This window comes from Colias croceus, chromosome 3, assembly GCF_905220415.1.
Source record: "Colias croceus chromosome 3, ilColCroc2.1".
Taxonomy (NCBI): Eukaryota; Metazoa; Arthropoda; class Insecta; order Lepidoptera; family Pieridae; genus Colias; species Colias croceus.
Window position 1 is genome coordinate 3,959,062 of NC_059539.1, and position 19,660 is coordinate 3,978,721.

The 19,660-nt window shown below is 36.3% G+C and overlaps 1 protein-coding gene across 1 annotated transcript in view; it reads right to left on the reverse strand.

Moving 5' to 3' along the window:
- Window positions 1-19,660, reverse strand: part of LOC123706424 (LIM domain transcription factor LMO4) — an 84,621-nt gene that overhangs the window by 43,083 nt on the left and 21,878 nt on the right. The window contains exon 2 of the mRNA XM_045655696.1: window positions 15,172-15,533. Within this exon, the coding sequence (XP_045511652.1) occupies window positions 15,172-15,461 (290 nt within the window). The 5' untranslated portion in view covers window positions 15,462-15,533. The remainder of the gene's footprint in view (window positions 1-15,171; window positions 15,534-19,660) is intronic.

Consider the following 19,660-nt stretch of genomic DNA (forward strand, 5'->3'; position numbering starts at 1 on the left):
ATATTTACAATGGCATCCGATTATAGACATTTAGGCCCTCTAGATTGCCTCTACTCGCTCAACGCTGATTATTTTGAAGAGGGCCGATTAATATCATTCTATAACTTTTTCTATTGCAAATAAATCAGTGTTCCGAACCACTATACATATTTCATAAATAAAATTGCAATCGCTTCGCTTATGAATGTAAACTTAACTACTTAAGAAACGCCGTCTGCAAATCTTACCTACTGTTGACAAATGACTTAACTTACACTATTATTAATAGGCAAGGGAAATTATTAAGACGTTTAATAAAATAAAATTAACTGTTTATCTTGTTAATTTGCAATTTCAAACATTCAACTCACATAAGTGACATATTTTGTGTAACGAGGATAATTTCGACGTGAAACCTCTATAAAACTTAAATTTCATTTTAGTTAATGGATTCAATTAATGCAATCACCACGTCGGTGGTTTAATTAATTGCAATAATTTTAAATATCCTTTAAGGATTTAATTTTATATAAGGCTGCATTAATTTAAGTGCACAGAGATGTACTTTCAAAAAATATAAGCAGAAAAATTATAATGACGACAACAAACTAACGGGTAGCTGTGAAGCAATCTAGTATTCAAATTGACATAGCTAGTAAAACAACAGAGCCTCCGGACTAAGTTCCATAAACTCGTTCCCAACTCCCCTACACACTCTATCGGCGATTTTTAATTAAGTCCCTTGCGAGCGTCGAGCAAAGTAACACCATCAATTCATTATCCTAAACTCCGGCCCGATTGTTCCTCGCTCGCTACTTACGCAAACTTTCATTTTAATCAAGCGTTTAATTAAAAATTATCCGAGAAAAACAAAATAAGCCCGTTAGGGCGGTCTGAAACTAATTAAGGCATGCGATGAGCCGGCCGACAACGGGCCGTGAGGTGAGCGTTCTTTAATTAAACGCCTTGTTCCAGTACAGCGGTCGCTTAGCGAAACTATTAGTGAGGCGTGGAAAAAGCTCACAAGTGTTAGGGCGGGCTCCACTGATTGCGGCTCTCCTGGCCGTGTACCTACTCATTGTTTGTCGTTCGTTTACAGCTCTGTTGCATTCCGCTCCCGCTGTGTACTAAGATGTTTCAGCGGTTGTTAACTAAGGGGATGCGCAAGCCAATCTTTCGAATAATTCTGTCATATCACGCTTTCTTGTACCTAATCCCTATAATCATCTTTTGCATGTTGTACAAGATGATCCTGTAATTACTGATTATCGTTTGTGAGTTATTAATTTTTTTTCATAAATAAATAATCCATAAAGAACAATTTTCGATTTGAAGAAAAGGAAACATTGACTGTGTTCCTGAAATACACATACCTATCTATGTAGATAAACTTGAGCAGTAGCACAACAGCCTTATCCAATAGCTATAACGAGAGTTGGTTCAAACTTTTCTAATTATTGTTAATTAAGCAATTAACTTGCGCAAAAATTGATTATCCTAATATCCAGTAAGATTTTAGACTTTATTAATAACCTTCAATTAATCAATCTTATAGAATAGTTATAGCCCGTATTGTTAAGCGAATCCGTTATGCCTTCTATTATCTATTTCTATATTCTTGTCGTATTAAAGATAATTGATAAGTCATTTAAAACATCTAACACAAAAGTAATGCTTATATAAATAAATTAATATTTATTGAAAATACAACAATCATTTTATGAATAATCAGAGAAACAATAAATCTGAAATGCACTAATTTAGAGCATTTAGCTGCAATCGAGCCATTATCCTTATTTGCGTACTTAACAATAGCATACTGCACATAAAACACTAATTATTACAGTCACAATTAATTATAATAATAGGCATCGGTCAAACCCATCAAAATTAATTGGCCGCGAGCTCGCGTATTAATTACACCAATTATCTGTAACACTCATAAATAATAATAAATTATTACACGTAACATTTGTCAAAAGCCGCGCTCATACGATGAGCTAATCGACTATCACCGCTAATTGCCCCCGCCGCCCCCTCCCCCACGTCCCCGCGCCCCCCCGCCCCACCGGGCGGTTCCCCGCTAACTAATTAGATAAGTTTGCAACTCCACTGTACTTCTGGCGCCCCGCTACCGGTAAGCATCAATCTTTTTAATTAAACATTTTTGACGCTGCACCGATTAGCCATCGAACTCGTTTCTATGCTAATATTAAATAAATTCATCATTTATATGCTTATTATTGTCGGTACGGCAATAATTGAAGCGCCCGCCTGAGTTTTCGACTTTTAATTAAGAACTAAGCATAAAATAACGTTAACTGAATATTAAATAAACAGAGATGTTACTATGGCAGTTAATTAAGATTCGAATGTTTTATTTGATTTCAATTATATCTACTTATGTTATTAAATTTCAATGCGTAAACAAGATGTTATAATAATATGTTGTCGACAATAATTTAATAAGTGTTATAAGTTATAACATTTTCCTATTATCGAAAATACACGTGTAAAGCATACAGAGGCGTGTCATGCAATCACTGAGCAAAACGAGTGTGGTCCTATTATAGATCAGCGGGAAACACTATATCAAGAAGTTACAATAGCACATTGTCCGTCGCTCAGGCTGATTAAATAAATAAAGGGGTGCCGATGCGAGACGATCGCGCAGATATTATCGCATTTAGCGACATTTAGACATGACGGAGGACGCCAAAAAGGTCTCTAAATCGAACACGGTAAGGGCCTTAATAGTATCGGGTAAATATTGCAGCTATCTAATCGGTAGCACGGGCTCGAGGGTGCAGCGCGACACAAGATCGAACCTTATTCTGATTGTTTTCGATTGCGTCTCGCGCGGCACACGTCTCGTTAGTTCGTCGGGACGGAGATGGATGGCGGCCGGTAACTGGGACGGCGAAGGATAGCACTTCATTCTTCATCGATGCGAGCTCGATGACGCGTGAGCTTGAATAATTGCACAAAAAATAAACTGCATAATAGAGAAGGCTGTTCAATTAAGCCAATTATTAACTGAAGCACTGTGAAGCGTTTAGAGCGGATTCATATTTTTGCATCATTAATGAATCTGTGCACATTTAAGCGGTGTCCGGCGAGGATCGTTAGGGTGCTTTATTTAGGGTAAAGGGCCCAGTAATTGGACAGGCCGGATGCAGCACTCACAGGTGCTCTGCTGTGCATGCGCCCTTGCGGGACGGAAATGAGGGCCAATTTAAATTTCTCCTGAGTGGAATTGATTAATTATAACAAATTTGAACGAGATTTCAAAATAGCTTTCCATAAATTTTGAACATAGGAAAGATTTTATTTCACTAGGAATATCTCAACTGGTAATTATCGACGATATGTTTTAAATCAGTATTGTTATTCGATGTTTGTAAGTTGCATCTATGAGTGAGTAAAGCGAAAGCACAGTTAAGAAGGAAGTTCTTAATGTAATTTAATGTACACACGCAATACATAGGTACGTTGTTACTTGTTACCGTAACGTGCAGGTGCTATTGCTATCGACTTTCGTTAATACCTCATTAACGACAAAGATTTCATTAATTAATTTCAGGCAATCAGAGGATTTAAAACGCAAGAGGCTAGCTCAGTTAATTGATTCAATTACTTTACAGCCCACGCATATGACACTTAATTATTCAATACTATTTATATGCGTAATTAATGTAAGTACGTTAATAATAATCTTCACATTATAATAACTGGATAATTTCTAATAAACTATTTTCTTAATACAAGTTATATAAAGAAACGTGATGACAAAGCTCTAGTAAAGCTTTCTTATAAAACGACATAATAAACTTGATCACAAAACGAGTTAAAATTACAGTGTTAATATTTTCCACGATCTCAACGAGGTCTATAAGCGAGTTCATTTTTCAAGATAATAAATTATATCGGCCGATATCAGAACCCATTTCACGGATACCTACAGTAATGAGGTTGTAAACAACGATCTAATTAAACTCCTTAATCGCAAAACTCAAACGGTTACCGCTTTTAAAACAAAACCTCGCAATTTTCAGAGCGACCACCGCGTAAATAGCCCCCGTTCTATCGGCCGATCGCGGCTCATTACCTGCAGCCCTCCCTAATTAGACACCCATCCGTTCGCACCCCACTGACCTTTCTACCTCCGAGATTGTTTTCAAATAAATCCTTTATTTTGACCCGTTTAACTCCTAATTACCGCTGTCCAGGATTCTAACAGGATACAATAAAATAACCTACCGACACCTCCCTCAACGTGAGATATAGCGGTATATTGTATTTTTTAATGCAATGTCGCATTAAATAGCCGGTGGCAATAAATTTTGCATTAGAATAGCTAACGACGTCGTTCACTCAGTAAATACGACGCTAAGGTCTAATATGTAATAACTCACGAGAAATTAGTTCGTTAAGAAAATGATTTCCATTATCCATTTGTTCAGGTTGTATTGGGCGGCAATCTAATGTGACCTTTGAAAAAATTCCTATACAAGTCACGTGGTCGCAGTTCAATGAGACAGCGGGCCCGGCGTCGCGTCCCAACTCCCAATACAAAAGGGTTTTTTTCCCGTAATAGACATCCCGACATCATTAACGTATCGGCGAAGTTAGCCTCAGTTATTCGCTAATGTGACAACAACAGAGAAAGTCCGCCACAAATGAGGGACCATCTTTTTGGCTTAGGTCTTGGATACACGTGGAACGTTGAGTTCAGTGTTTGTTATACACAAATGTTTCTGTTAAATAATGAGAATAATTAAATAGTATTGTAGGAAAATAAATGTGAATGATTAAAAATCGCTTAACTCGATGTAAAAAATGCATCCTTTTAATTTTTCTTCTAAAGAGCATTTTACGTACTAATTAATTATACAAGGTACTCATAGATCGATAACGGTCTTAACTTTAAGTTAATATAATATTTAATTAATATGTTCGATAATGACGGCAATAACATACTAATAGCTTTATTCGTACAAGAACCACAATTAAACGAATACAAGTCCGTTAAAAGTGTATCTATCGATCATAAGTTAAGCCATTATCACACAAATGAAGTCGTACCCAGTGTGTCCCAGTTGTAGGGGTGTATTCTAATCGCGCGTAGCGTAGCCCGTTTTTGCGCTAACGAACAGGTTGCGTTAAGGCGACGTCGGCGAATCGAGTCGGACGGGGAATTTTGCCTCATTAAAAGTTGTGACCTGCAGAGGAGGCAATTTAGAGTCGCGACTTTGTCTGAAACTTATTAAAGATCCGACTTCACACTATCACTCTCGATATTCGCTCGTTTATTTGGCTGGAACACGTTTGGGGCATAAAAAGCAGTTCTAACCGTATAAAATTTCAGTGTATATTTTTATTGCCTAATACGTGAAAATAGATTATGATATGTGCACTGAAACGTTTTCAACAATTAATACGCAAGAATGCGCTACGGTAGCGCACAGCGGTCACCAGACGCGTCTATTTCGAAACTTTCTAGTACGTAGTTCATCAACAAATTCATTATGTCGTAAAAGAGCGTGCGCGAGACCGAAATATCGTGGGGATCGTAAAACCGCTCGTAAAGACGTTTGTTTACTAATTCGAGTGGGGCAGGTGGGGCGGCACGAGGGATGCTGCAAATAATAACAGCACTAATATACTACACATAAAATTGAAAAAATTCTGCGCTGAAAACGGCATGCGGGGACATTGCGCGTGCCGAGCGCCTAGACGTTACAACTTACATTACGACTGTTTTTGTATTAGTTACTTTGGTATGTGCCTGGTGTCTTTATTAATTACAGAGATAGCTGTAATTAAAGTTGTGTAAGAAATTAATAAGGGTATGGGTGCGCATTGTTATAGCCATTTAGTGGAGATGTATATGGTATGTGCTGGTACCTTGTCTGTCATTTGTGACAACCAATTAAATACAAATTATCATTATTCTTAGAATTTCAATTAATTGTCAAACGATTAATAAAAATGAACCAAATTATAGTCCTTTTCACGTAGGATGATTCCTGTGACACTTCGTCGTGTTCCGAATTACGTATTTTATGTTTAAAACGCCAAAATAATTTTAGTGCATAGTATTTTTATTTTATGGCGGCATTATTACCAAAAATACAAAAATGAAACATCTTAAGCTTATAAATCAAAAACAGTATTGTTTAGTTTAATATAATGAAAAATAAAATAAAATAACACAAAAATATAATACATACGCAATTCGTGTACATGAAATGGATCGTTGAAAAATCATAGAGTTGGAAAACATATAATCGGCGCCCATCTTGTGATCGTTTGTCAATCGAGTCAATCGTCTGTACGAGTGCGTCAGCTTTGTATACAAGTTGCATTTTTATATTGATAATTTACGTGGTATTCTGTTATTGTTACTAATTGTTATTGTTGACTTTTTTTGCTGTTGTTTGCTAAGTTTCCTTAGTTAATTGTTGGCGAAATGCCGAAAAAACTAATTTTGGTACTTTATTCAAATCGATTTCATTTCCATATAAAATATTATCGATTATCGGAAACAATTGATATGATTTCAGTAAAGACATCTCTACACGTGTCAAAAATCGATGTGTCACAGAAATCATCTTAGGTGGAAAGGACTATAATATAAAAAAGAACTTGTCATATTAAACAAACTTTAAACTTTTTATTCTTCTGGGCAAGTTTTAATGAATTATAATGAATTAAACCGTCACTGATGTCAATTTAAGACAAACTACCGATTAAATTTACGACATTAATACACTTATAGTTACCTACCTACATATCGTTCAAAACTAAATCTACATCAGAAGCGTCTCATTATATCTCATTACCTAATTCCCACTGATATCCAAGTTCAGGTATCAATAAGCGACTCGTTGAAAGTTGGGTAAAGCGGTAGTTATGCCAGGTTAACACATGAGGTTAATTAAGATCAGGCGTATCGGAACCAGTTGCCACTTGACGCGAGTTAGTGAGGCCTTAATTGACGCGATTTGATCGTCATCACACTCGTATGTCTAATCAAATTTACATTGAAATATGGATGGTTGAAAGTTGGGTTAAATGAGTAGTAGTACTTAGTCGAAGTTTAAAAGATGGGACAACCAACGTTCATTTCAGATGTTGATCTTATACAAAATATAGTTATTAAATTTTACATCTCTTTCAATTTTATAACTCGGAGAAGAACATGTACGCGCATAGACAATCAACTTTGTAAACATTATCAAAACACGAACAAATTCTAAGTCCACATACCTACCTACTCCAATCTCTGACTACATTTTTACTCAAACAAAGCTTAATTACATGTCCGACATTTGTTCATTAAAACGTAACCGTTTTGTTTTAATTTTAATTATGTGAAAATGAGTGTAGTGCAAACGATTTAACATAAAAAGTTACAAAAGATTCCCCAAATGCAATGAACCCACTTTTTTAATTGTTACTTTTTACACACGAAACAAGAATGTGAGAACAGTACAATGCTACTTGGAAAGCTAAAGGCACTGGATCAACACAAACAGAATATGAAAAACGGATTAAGCCTGTCAACACTTATACCCTTTCTGGAATTTCAATATTTTTTTCCAAACATTTGGAATGACAAGTTGATACTACTCCATTCCAATTGAATCTCGGCTAGTTGTATTAAAAATTCCTTTGACAATGCCGATCCAATAATGATTCGTGTACGACTGACGCTGTCATACTTGCGCCAAATTTTCACCTGCGATTTTTTTAATTTTTTTGACGGCTGAACGCCGGGCACTGTGTTTATTTATTAACAAAATTCGTCTCTACCTATCGTCTCGTTCGCTTTCTCGCAGTGATCTAATATAGGCTGTGTCACAATGAGTTAGAGTTTTGTTTCGTTAGCTGGGCGGCGCAGAGCGCTTTTCCACCGCGCTGGTATCGTTTACGAGGCTGCATAGGCGCGACGCAGCAATGCGCCCGTGTGCTCCACCCATATCAATTTCAAAAAGGTTTCCTATCCTATTCGGTCGGCACGTGGAAATTGCATTTTGATCGTTTTGCGTGTAAAACTGTTGCCCTAAATTAAACGCTTTAATAATAGAATAGAAAAAAGCGGAACTTTCGATTCTGTTGACGGAAGCATCTGCACGTGAAAATGGCGCGGCCGTTTAATATTTGATGAATTAGTCGCTCGTAACTTTAATGTAAATATTGAAGCGTATCGGTGATCGACCGCGTCAATGGTGTATCATTAATTACAAACGAGTTCCAATTAGAGATAGTGCAGTTACAAATCAAATTTAACTGAGAGTCCTGTGCGAGAGCCGTTCACTAATTAGAGTTGCGGGCGAGGTGCCTCCTGCGAACTAATCAGGTGGCTAAATAATGTAGTCGTGACGGCGTCGTTAGCGCTCGTGAGACAGACGTTATTAATTAACATCACTCCGGCTCTCCCCCTCCCCCTATACACATATCCCCCACCCCCGGCTGCCCCATTCTCTGCGTGCATAGGATCGTCTCGTCTACGATATTAATTAATTGGAAAACTTAATAATCTATTATCACGTTTAGTGACGTATTAAAACTCATACTGTGTGTTCGTTGCAGCTTTTAATTAAGTATTTTATATCCTGTAATTACTGTTGATCACGATGCGATTTTTTTATTCACATTCTCTTCAGAGCGTGCTTTTCTTCCCTGATAAAGTGTTTAAATATTCATTTTTTGTTTACCCCTATTCTGAATATGAAAGATGATCTCTTGAAATGTGTCGTGCGCTAGATTTGCAAACTGCAAGACTCCAATTAAGAAGCCGAAGTCAATTTACGTAACAAAGACTTCGGTACAAGCGACATGATTGAAGCATCTCCTGAATTTCTCTCCTCTTGAAACATGAGTATGTCAACTCGGCGACGACGCTACATGACCGTCTACACTTACATCGTTCAATTGATTGCTACAAAATAACAAGGTCCATACGAATATCGGTTTAGTTTTTATCTGCCTTCAACGTTGTTTTTATTGCTCCCGATCGGTATCTTCATTCTGCTTGCATTGTTTCCTTATAATTTAAACTTAAATTGTAGAATATTACCTGGCCTGGGCTTGGATAAAATTTTACTGTTAATTTCATTTAAGCTGTACACGTTAATAGGCTTTTATGAGGCTGAAATTTTAATACAAATAAATTGCATAATTCGATTTGTGTGCACTATGCTGGTCTTTGGAGGGCGGGCTTCATGTCGCACGCAGGAGCCGCGCTAAATTCATCCTGACAAATGCTCCATTACTGTCCGCTTTTAATACGTACAGTACGTACTGCATTATCTGATCCTATAAATGAAATGTAATTTAATTTCATACAGACGTAATAATTTCCAGCTTGTTTTTTCACTGTGATTTTTTTTTTGTTGGAGGTTTTTATTTCCTACATTGGAGCGTTTCCTGTTTAATGTCATATAGAGATTTTTAATAAAATATTTTACAATATGTATTATCACAATATAAATAGTTAATTATCATGTCGCTGTCGTTAAGGCAATAATTGATGAAATGAATCATTTCCTCTATTACGGTAGGCAGCGGTTATGTTATTAAGCGAGGTCGCCGAGTTCGTTTAGGTTAAGGGAAACACTGGTATAAATTACCTCTAATTAGAGCTTGTTACACGATATTACCTTATTCAATTTTGCATGATACTAATTAGCAATAATTATTTAGTTATGATTTATAACAAATGTACATAGCAACTACCTATGTTGAGTCTATTCTGAAGCGCCAATCTGTAATAGCGTACCCTAACGATTTAACTAACTTAACTTCAAAGGTTTGTAGTCTAGTGCAGTCTGGTTCCGATCTGTACAAGTGGTCATCGATAATCAATTTACACATACATCATACGGCCACGTCCATGTTTAGACTTTGTGGCTGCGCTGCGACGGATATACAATGTTTAGACTTTGTGGCTGCGCTGCGACGGATATACAAAGAGACAAACGAAATTAATTGGTCATGTTGGCGTAATCCAATCCTCTCGAAATACGCCTTGAATGGATCATGGCAAGAAACTTTGTCAAAACTTGCCGGTAAATTGGTTTGTGTATCGTTCGTTCGATGCACTGTGGCTTGCACACATTTTGTTGAACTCTTGGACAGTGCAGTTATAATAAGAACGATTTGCTTTTTTTTCTTTTTCAGTATCTAACCAGAATCTTAAGCTCTCCATACAATATTGGTGTATAAACCTTTGGCATCTTGATGAGAGTTTGTCGACATCAATTTACGTACAATGTCAATTTGCACAAGAGAAACGTTCAGAGCTGGGACACAGTGCCTCATTAGAGGCGAGCGGTTGCAATTAAAGCGTGCGTCTTTTGCGTTAACGAGCGACCAAAATTGGAAGCTCGGACAAGAGCTTAATAAAATACATATATTTGGACGTCGTAATAAATATTTAGCACGATAATATCGTGTAATACGTTCGAACAATGTTGGCGGTTGTTTATATTTGATTGATGGTCCATTTAACAGCCTGTATACTGATTATCTGATGATACGGCCTCCCTGATTGGCTCGTTAATGTCGAGACTATTTGATATTTATACTCGTTACTTGAAAAATCGTTTTCTTTATTTATTTAAGAGAAGACGTAAAGTGGGTATTATTATGGAAGCGAAGTTATTTATTAAGTTGGTGACAGTTAATTATTTTTTCGGTATGAAAAATATGATGTTTTCGATATATTTGGAAATTCTTTTGTATTTTATATCTTCTCTGTGACTCTCTTAGTGACTCATTGTGCAAAATAAAATTTAATGCAAAAATAAAATCGTGTGTATTTAAAAATGTGAATGACTCCACTGAATACTCCACTTTTTAAGGCTTTCATAGCGTGTTAAGATAATATTGCTCTTATAAATTCCACACCACACGAAAAGCATATCCATAAGCAATTCGCAAAGTTATAAGTTGCAAATGTGGCGAGTTAACAATGAAAGTGTGAGGGAGTAAGGAGTTGGTTTTAGAGGCGGCTCGTTAGCGGCGGCCTGATTGCCGATTGAGCAGCAATTGCCTTGATTGACGCAGCCTAACGAACCTGCTTCAAGAGCCTGGACGTGCTCGTCTTTCGCTGGGAGATTTTTACTTCATAAGACAAGTTTAGAGGGATCGGTTTGTGGGTATTGGTGACTGTTGATCAGCTAAAGTGTGGTGTAGCGTTTTATTGTTTTATGCATTGCAAAACGATCTACTATGTCTGACAAAATTATTACGCACTTATTACCTATAGTTTTTTTTATTAATTTATTGTTGTTAATAAAGTGGCTTCTATAAAATAGAACTTTATATAGGTATAGTGTCATAGGTATGATGTGTTTTTATTTTTTTAAGGTAGTGATGAGAAAAATAAATGACCCTAGACTCATTATAATAAAGTGCGTGTCATTATTTAAAAGGGATGGAAAAATTCGCACTTTAATAAATCCAATGAGTTAATTCAGACTTTGAGAATTGATGAGAATTGGTCAGTAATTCCAGTTTCGATAACAAAAGAGAGTTGCATTTTTGAGAGTTTTATTAAGCACAATTCGTAAATGGTCTCTTGATGAAGTGCTACGAAACAAAAAAAGTGAGTTGCTGTTTTCAAATGCTAATTCGAAAACATGCCGCTGAATATTTCGAGTTTCAGTCTCACTGCGAGTTTTCTGATTGCTTAAAACTTCAGGAGAATAATTTTGTTCGATTGACGCGAGCGAATCACAACGGTATTCAGTTTCATAGTGTAAACGTGGCATATTTCATTTTTAAGGATTGATATGCAACTATTTTTAAGTGATAGCTGTTAATAATAATCAGCCATTTTCGGGTATTATTCAATGAACGTAATTTGCTATCTACATTTACTACTACTTTTAGGTAATGCTCAATTATTTTATCAGCAAAATTTTTAATAGAAATAATTTTTTAGAAAATGAAAATAAATGTAATTTCAATATACATAAAATTGTGAATAATAATATAGTATAAGTATAGGTATTGTTTGTGGCGCCATTAAGGGCAATCAAACAACCCGACACACCATTAGCGGGACTAAATCTTATCCTGTATGCTTAACAATTGAGAGGAGAAACACTACAGAATACTCTGGCTCACGGCGTTATAATCATATTCCTAATGCTACTTTTAAGATGGGGATTAATCATATCTGATATGTTTACACAACAATTATCCGGCAACAGCATGCGTACACAGTAGGTAATCAGCCACGGAACATCAGCAGCGTCGTTTAGTCACAATCCATCATGCCGGGACAAAAAGGGGATGAGCGCAGCATTTGTTTGCGTGAGAACGTTAATTTCGTTAAGGAGTCTCAATCAGGGAAGACGTGTAGTCGCCGCGGGAGCGATTCGAGCGAATTACCTTACCTGGAGGCGCGGGGGCCGACTCGTTAGTTGTTGTTTGCCGAGTGACGCGGGTCAATCAGCAGAGACATGCACGGAACCGCACTTCTTCAGCCCCCTCCCCCCTTGCCGCTCGTTAGGCCGCGCCGTCTCTGTCAACTGTGAGACGAGCTTTATCGAATCTACGACGCACGAGCGTCGCGGTCGGCCCACTCTTCTCTCCTAGTTAGGTTCACGACCGCCAGTAAACAAGGGAAATCAGTGTAAAACGAATTTGTATTTCCTTTTGAATTCCGGCGCATGGATTAACTCGGTTACGTTGCGTGAAATGGATAATGCGAGAACGATTATAGAGCGCCGTGGAGAAAGGTGGACTTGGCTAATTGGGTCGGATTCCTTGCGTATAACTAATTAGCGCGGAGGTGTCTTGCAGCTGCGGTCCACGTGCGAGCGGCGAGCCCCACCGGCGCCTACACTCTACACCCGTACGATACCAATTACTGCACAGTTTTTATAACATTTTTCACATCATTCTAGTTAAAAATACTTTAATTAAAGTTGAAGTGTTTGTCGAACTTTTATGCTTACAATATCTTTAGAGTTTCATGTTAAGCAAACAACTTCTTTAATTAATTGCTTCCCTACAATTTTTACAAAGGAATACTAAGTTTTTAATAGGAGTTTATATTTATTTTATCTATTCTTAACTTTTCACAATATAATTTAATTAAGACGTAACAAAAACTACAAGAAATTTATGGACAAATGTAATTAAATGTGGTTCACATATCTGGTCTCTGCTCATCAATCTTAATCCCGCTTGGCTCATGTATATCTTTCACGTATCAATGACAATAAACATGAAGTTTCTTTGTTTAAAAATTACTAACGCAACGTGATTTATAAATGAGAACAAACGCGGGAGGTACAACAACAGCAGTTAATTAGTGACGAAATAAACTAAAAACTTTGCTACCGTCGACCTAAATTAGCCCTTAACGTTTTTTAACGTCTCCAATTTAGTCGGCTTGAGAGATTCCGTCGATCGGCTGCTGTGTGCAAAACTGTACTTTTTGTCCCACACTCAGGTAGAAATACAACGGCTTAAAGCATTTTCATAACAATGCCCGCGGCTTTCTCGGTATTCTTTTTTTGGTTTTCAAAACGTTTGACAGACACGCTATTGTCATCGTTAGATGACGAACTAAAAACTAAACTTATTGACAATCGATGGGAAAGATCGGAGGCATCGGATGCCAGAATCGAATGTGGCACTAATTAAATTTTTCAAACATGGTAAAGGCACGCTATCCCTTAATCACTTGGAGTCGAGTCAGTTTGAATTAATACAGTTTATGGAGTAATTGAGGCAAATTTATAATCTCATTACCGTCAACTGCTTTTATAGCATGCGATGATTACAATAATGTTAACATGTTTTATGCATTTCAATTTTTTGCTTGGAATTCATTCAATACTATAAGGTATAACTATGGTGTTATTGCTGCACTACCTTCTTTTATTGAGTCTATTTGCGAAATTTATTCAGTTACAAGTTAATTTAGGTTAAATGTTAATACAACAACATTAAGTAATATAACAAGTTTTTGTACGGAAATTAATTTTTATAACGTTGTGTCACTTGGAATGTACCTAAAGGAGAATATTAAATAGAAAGAGCTTTATCTCATACGCCAAAGTAATTATTTTAAAAAGTCATTTCGAAGCAATAAAACTTATCCCGTTAAATGGAACTCCATCTAATAAATAGTGCAGAAACCTAAAACTAAATCGTAAAGTGTATTTTTACATCGGTATCTGCAACAATTTATTCTGTGAAATCAGATAACTAGCTTCACTGAGAAGCCAATTATTTTGTTAAGTTTTCTTTTTCTTCTCTGCCAACGTATTCGGAATAATAATCACTTTACACTGTTAGCAATGTAATTCCAAATAGTTATTTTTAGTTTGTCGATGTTGTAAAATCGATTAACCAAAATTCTTTTGATGAGATAATATTCTGCACAATCTTCCCAAGTAAAAAATAGTTTGGAAAATCCAAAAGTGCACGCCTCATAATCTCATCCTTTACAATAAAATTGATTATTTATAAAGAGTACGTGACTATAAATATAAAAATGAAATAAAATAAAACATTTGGAAAAGTAAAGAAAGCGGTACCGTAATAATTGAGCTATTTTTCTTGTGGCCCCACCTAGATGTGAAACTGCGCAGGTTTAAGGGACTGACCACCAACTTATTTTTTTAAACCTTGGCTTATAGTATAAAGAATCGAGTTTATAATGGTGAATTTTGAGTACACTATAAAAAAAAAAAAAAAAGTCGATATTTTTTTTGTTTATTTAATAACAATTAAACCACATCGAATCAGACCCTGAAAAATGAAAGGGTTCTATTCCTGAGCATACTCAAGCGTAAGAGAAAAAAAAAGACTCGATTAGTAAAGTATTTCGGTCGCTATCGTGTTAACAAGAAAAAGGATCCGCACATACAGACACACGGACGTCCAAGACAGAACTTTTTTAAACTTTTTTTTAACTAGTTTAAATAACAAAAATGACATCAAAAATATCATGAACGTTAAAAATAGTGTTTTTTCTTAATATGTGTGTATGTATTATCTTACAAGTGCAATGTATGATACATAAAGACATTTTAAGTTTGAAAAATCAGATGTTTTGCGCGAAGTGACAGTAGTACCCACCTCAACGCTTCGCTTATGAGGCGTGCAAAAAACAAAAATTCTAATCGCGATGTGAAACATACGGTTTTAATTACTTACCTCGTGTAGTCGCTTTTGCATAAAATCATTCCGGATTTGAAGTAGAACGATCTGCCCATATCCGCGAGTGCTTGTGCACAGCAGGCGCACTTTAGACAGCCGTGGTGCCAGTATCTGTCCAGGGCGTGCAGGAGGAACCTTTCGACGATCTTGCCACCGCAGCCGGCGCATTCTTTGAGAGCGGGGTTGTTGTTGTTGTGCGGGTAGTCGTGGCCGTTAGAGAATGCCGCTTCGGGGGACGGCGGGTGGGGCGAGCTTAGCTCCGCGTACCCGTGGTAGTGCGGGTTCATGCTCAGTGCGCTCGCAGCCAGCTTGACGGTTGGAGCGGGGACCGCTCGCACTGACCACCACAACTACACGCCCTGCAACAATTCAAACAGACGATTAATAATAATCTCACACAGAACCGTTTTGATGGACGAAGATTAAAATATTTTATGCATCCCAGCTCTACGAACCTACAAACAATAGACATGTGATCATATACGTCGCGAGAGGATTTGTGTTTATGACTCGGTAAAATATGCACTTTATACGTCCTGGAATGTAATGTGGAGGTTAGATTATGCAAACTGCTCCATCTGTTTAAATTCTTGCATAGCAAATATTATAAAGACTTCATTTTCGCAACGGTTTTTACTCTAAACAATTTCTGTTTGACCTTCCGGGTCGGCGCCGTCGCCATAGGCCTGCGGGCGGCCGCGTTTATAAAATTTTCCAATTAACAATTTGGTACAATTAGAAACAGGGCGGGGGTCGGCGCGGGACGGGGTGCGTCAACCCGATCCAATTAGCCAGCGGCCGGCGCAGCGGCGGGACGTCTCAACACTGTCGCCATAAAACTTAATTAAACGTTTTAAAACAAGTATTCATTAAAGAATAATCAAGCTTATGTAGTCATAAATAACAGGATTGTCCCGTGCAGAACGGGTGCCGTAATTAAGACTGCACAGAGTTGATCAAACGCACTGATTTGAAACTACCCTTCATTAAGAGAACGCGAGGCGGGCGCGGGAGCTTCCGCTGCGGTGCAGAAACTAATTAAGAATAACGGACGCTTTAAAAGCGTAATTAATTTAGATTGTAATTCTATTTCTCCGGGAGTAAAGTAGACAATTATTTCAGTAGCCCTTTCTTTTGAAGCGATTTGCTTTGAATCTAATTTGGTTAATTTCTGTGTCCGACGTAATAAAAGGTTGTAGGTGCGGATTATGTTTTTGTAGGTTGACGTGTACGGAATAAAACATCGTGGGCAGAGAAGCGTGTCGGGGTTCGTGAGCGATCTCGAGTCTATGGCGTAGAGCACAGAGTCATTACTGGTTGTCGGGTATGTCTAATGAAGGTTATAAGGTATTGGTGGCGTGTAAAACATAGCACGGTCGACTTGCGTGCGTACTAATGAGCGGCCGCGGCGTCGCGTGCGCCTATCGAACTTCGTTAAATCGCACCCGCGGTACGCGCGCCTTTAGGGCTGTCTGTCACAATTCTGTGCATCTCCCAGTTTTGCTCAATATTGCTCAATTGGTATTTCAGAAAATACTATGTAGGTAATTATACCTGCCAAAAAATATTATATAAAAGAAAGGATAGTCTTAAAGCTCTATTACATTTTTATGTCTGAACTTATAACTTCATATCAAGTTTTTATTTTATAACACACATTTTGTGAAGTTGACAACCCTGGTTGCATACCAAACATTAACGACTTGGTTTCGGTGATACTTTGAACATGTGTTTTGTTACTATTGTATATTTGAGATTATGATTTGAAAACTGTTATATAGGTATGACAGCTTTCACTTTGAATATTTCTTACCTACGTTAATTTTAATATAATATAGGTCTACCAGAATCTGATGGCATATTTATATTTAAGAAATAAAAGATTTTCATGTGGCAATTTATTTGACAACTATCAAATTGGTTGTCAAATTATTTGTCTTTTTTGCAGTTGATGAATAATTTTTAGGATTTTGTCTAAAAAATCTTCGAAAATGTCGAAAAAGCAGCTGCGATCACAAGCAATAGGTGTTGTTTATAATATGTATAGAAAAACATTCGATGAAAAAGGGTCAAACACATCACAATTTTCAAATTTGAAGATTTTATTGGTACATTGGACTTACCCGTTTTGATACTTTAAATTAAAATAATATTATATATAGGTAACTATACATAATATTGTTTGTTGATTAGAATATAATTTTATGAAAACTTATTACAGGAGTTTCCAATACGGCTAATAGTCAAGTCCAAGCTGTAAAGTCAATTTTATAATGTGTGTATCTGTTAATACTTACGAAAATAAACATAGTTTTATTTTATTTTTTATTTTATTTAATAAAAAATTATGAGCAGTTTTGATCTACATTATGATTATATCGATATTTTCACATGGCATACTGGTAATGAATAATATACAAATATAGGTATGTGTTAATAATAATATGTATTACCTGTATAAAAGTAATATGTATAATTGTATATTATACATGTAAGTATGTACCTACATAATATTAAGTGGATATCTCATTATTAAGTACAGTATTGTCCATTTATGTAATGTGACAAATGATATTGAGGACAAAATAAAAAATAAGCAGTATCAAGATCGTTCAGTCCATTTTCCCTAGGGTTGCACACTCCAAATTTTGATTTCCCTAATTGCCATCAGATTCTGGTTTACCTATAAGACTTTTAATTAATTTCAAGGAATGCAATTAGTAAATAAGTGTTTCCTGTAAATATATAATATTTGAACATAAAAACAAACTAACTAATTAAAATTTTCCTATAATTTGATAAGCTATATGAACATAAAAACAATAACAATATGACAACGAATTATTTAGGTATGAAACTTATTAAATAATCTTATTAACAATATTTAAGACAATAAAATAAAAATAAAAATAATTTTCGCATTAAAGTGAAAAGAAGATAAAATGACAGTTTTTTCAGAGCACGAAACAATTGTGTATAAATACACAAATTTATTTTATCGCTTCAACCGACTCCCGAGCAAGGAAAAATGAAATGTATTCATAAATATTTTGAGTCTTATATTGCTTGCGTCAGGCTAAGTTGTGCGTGTTTAGGCAGGGGGTGGCCTGGGAACCTGGGCAGGTGCCATTTTCATTATTCAAGCCCCATTGATTGGATACTTTGTTGGCGTTTAAAAATCTTATTAGCAACCGCCCGACAACAAAGAGGAACGACGAGCCTCCTCACAACCCTCTTATTTACCTGTTAAGTGATTTTTTTTCAATTACAGCGATGAACTGCACATTCAAATGTTTGTCGAAAGTGTAAGTCATCTTGTTAGACGTTTTATTAAGCTCCCGTTGAAACTTTGCGTTTGTAAGGAATGACGCGATGACTGGCCACTTTGCGAAATGAACTTTTCATTGCCTTAAAGAGGTTGGAAATCTTACTTTCCACTAATTTAATAGGCGAGAAAGTTTGTGTATGAGTTCTTATTATTGTATGGACAGGTTAACCAAAACATTATTCAAAAGATTTGAAATAGGAACTCGTTAAGCAGTCTGTGGACTCGGAATGTAAAACAAATTACAAACTACAAATTGCGCCTTTTATTGCACTGATAGTATATTAGTTAATTATAATATTTTCTTTTCGTTTCCTAAAAGGGGACAAGAAATGTCTAGGCGTTTTTAAGTTTAAAGTCTTGTTCAATCGGTCATCAGCTTTTACTCCGGGTTAAGAACAACAGCGGCGCGCGAATAACGTAATTAAGGAGAAACCGCCGGCGAAATTAAACTCGAAAACGGAATGAGAATGTGAGCCTAATTAGAGCTGGGGGCGGGAAGACGTTGCATCGCCCCGTCTCATCCCCGCATAGGGTTACCAACTATGAGTATACATTGATAATTTCCCGAAAAATAGGCAGTTTTGGATTTGAGAATGTGTGATTGTATGAAAAAGTTATGTCAAATATAATGGGGTAAAAATTCAGAAGTCAGAGTCATTCAGAGTCAATTTTGAATTATATGTAAGGACCTGTAACATTTTTTTTTATTTGGACAATTTTTTTAATCATAAACCGTATTCACGTGTACGAATGGTAACCCTATCCTTAAACGGGCCCGGACCACAGCGTTCTTAGCTAAAATGTAGCCGTTATGGTGATATTAAAGATGATGCCACGTTATTGTCAACTTAATACGCGGTTATATTATATTAGCATATCGTGGACGTCCTTTGAGAATTTACGACGTAATTTCTATATTTTGTCCATTATCGTTATTTCAACAGTTGTAGTAGGTATATTTATATAAGAGGATCATCTCAAACATTCATAAATATTATGTTTAATTTGAGTACATTTCATGATCTAATTAATAATTGACAACGTCTGAAACATCTCAAAATGTATATTTTAATCGTCGTTTAGAATTAATTTTAATGAATGCTTATCTACTTCTTGTTCTTACCAATTTGAAACATTCGCGATCATATTTAGATACTA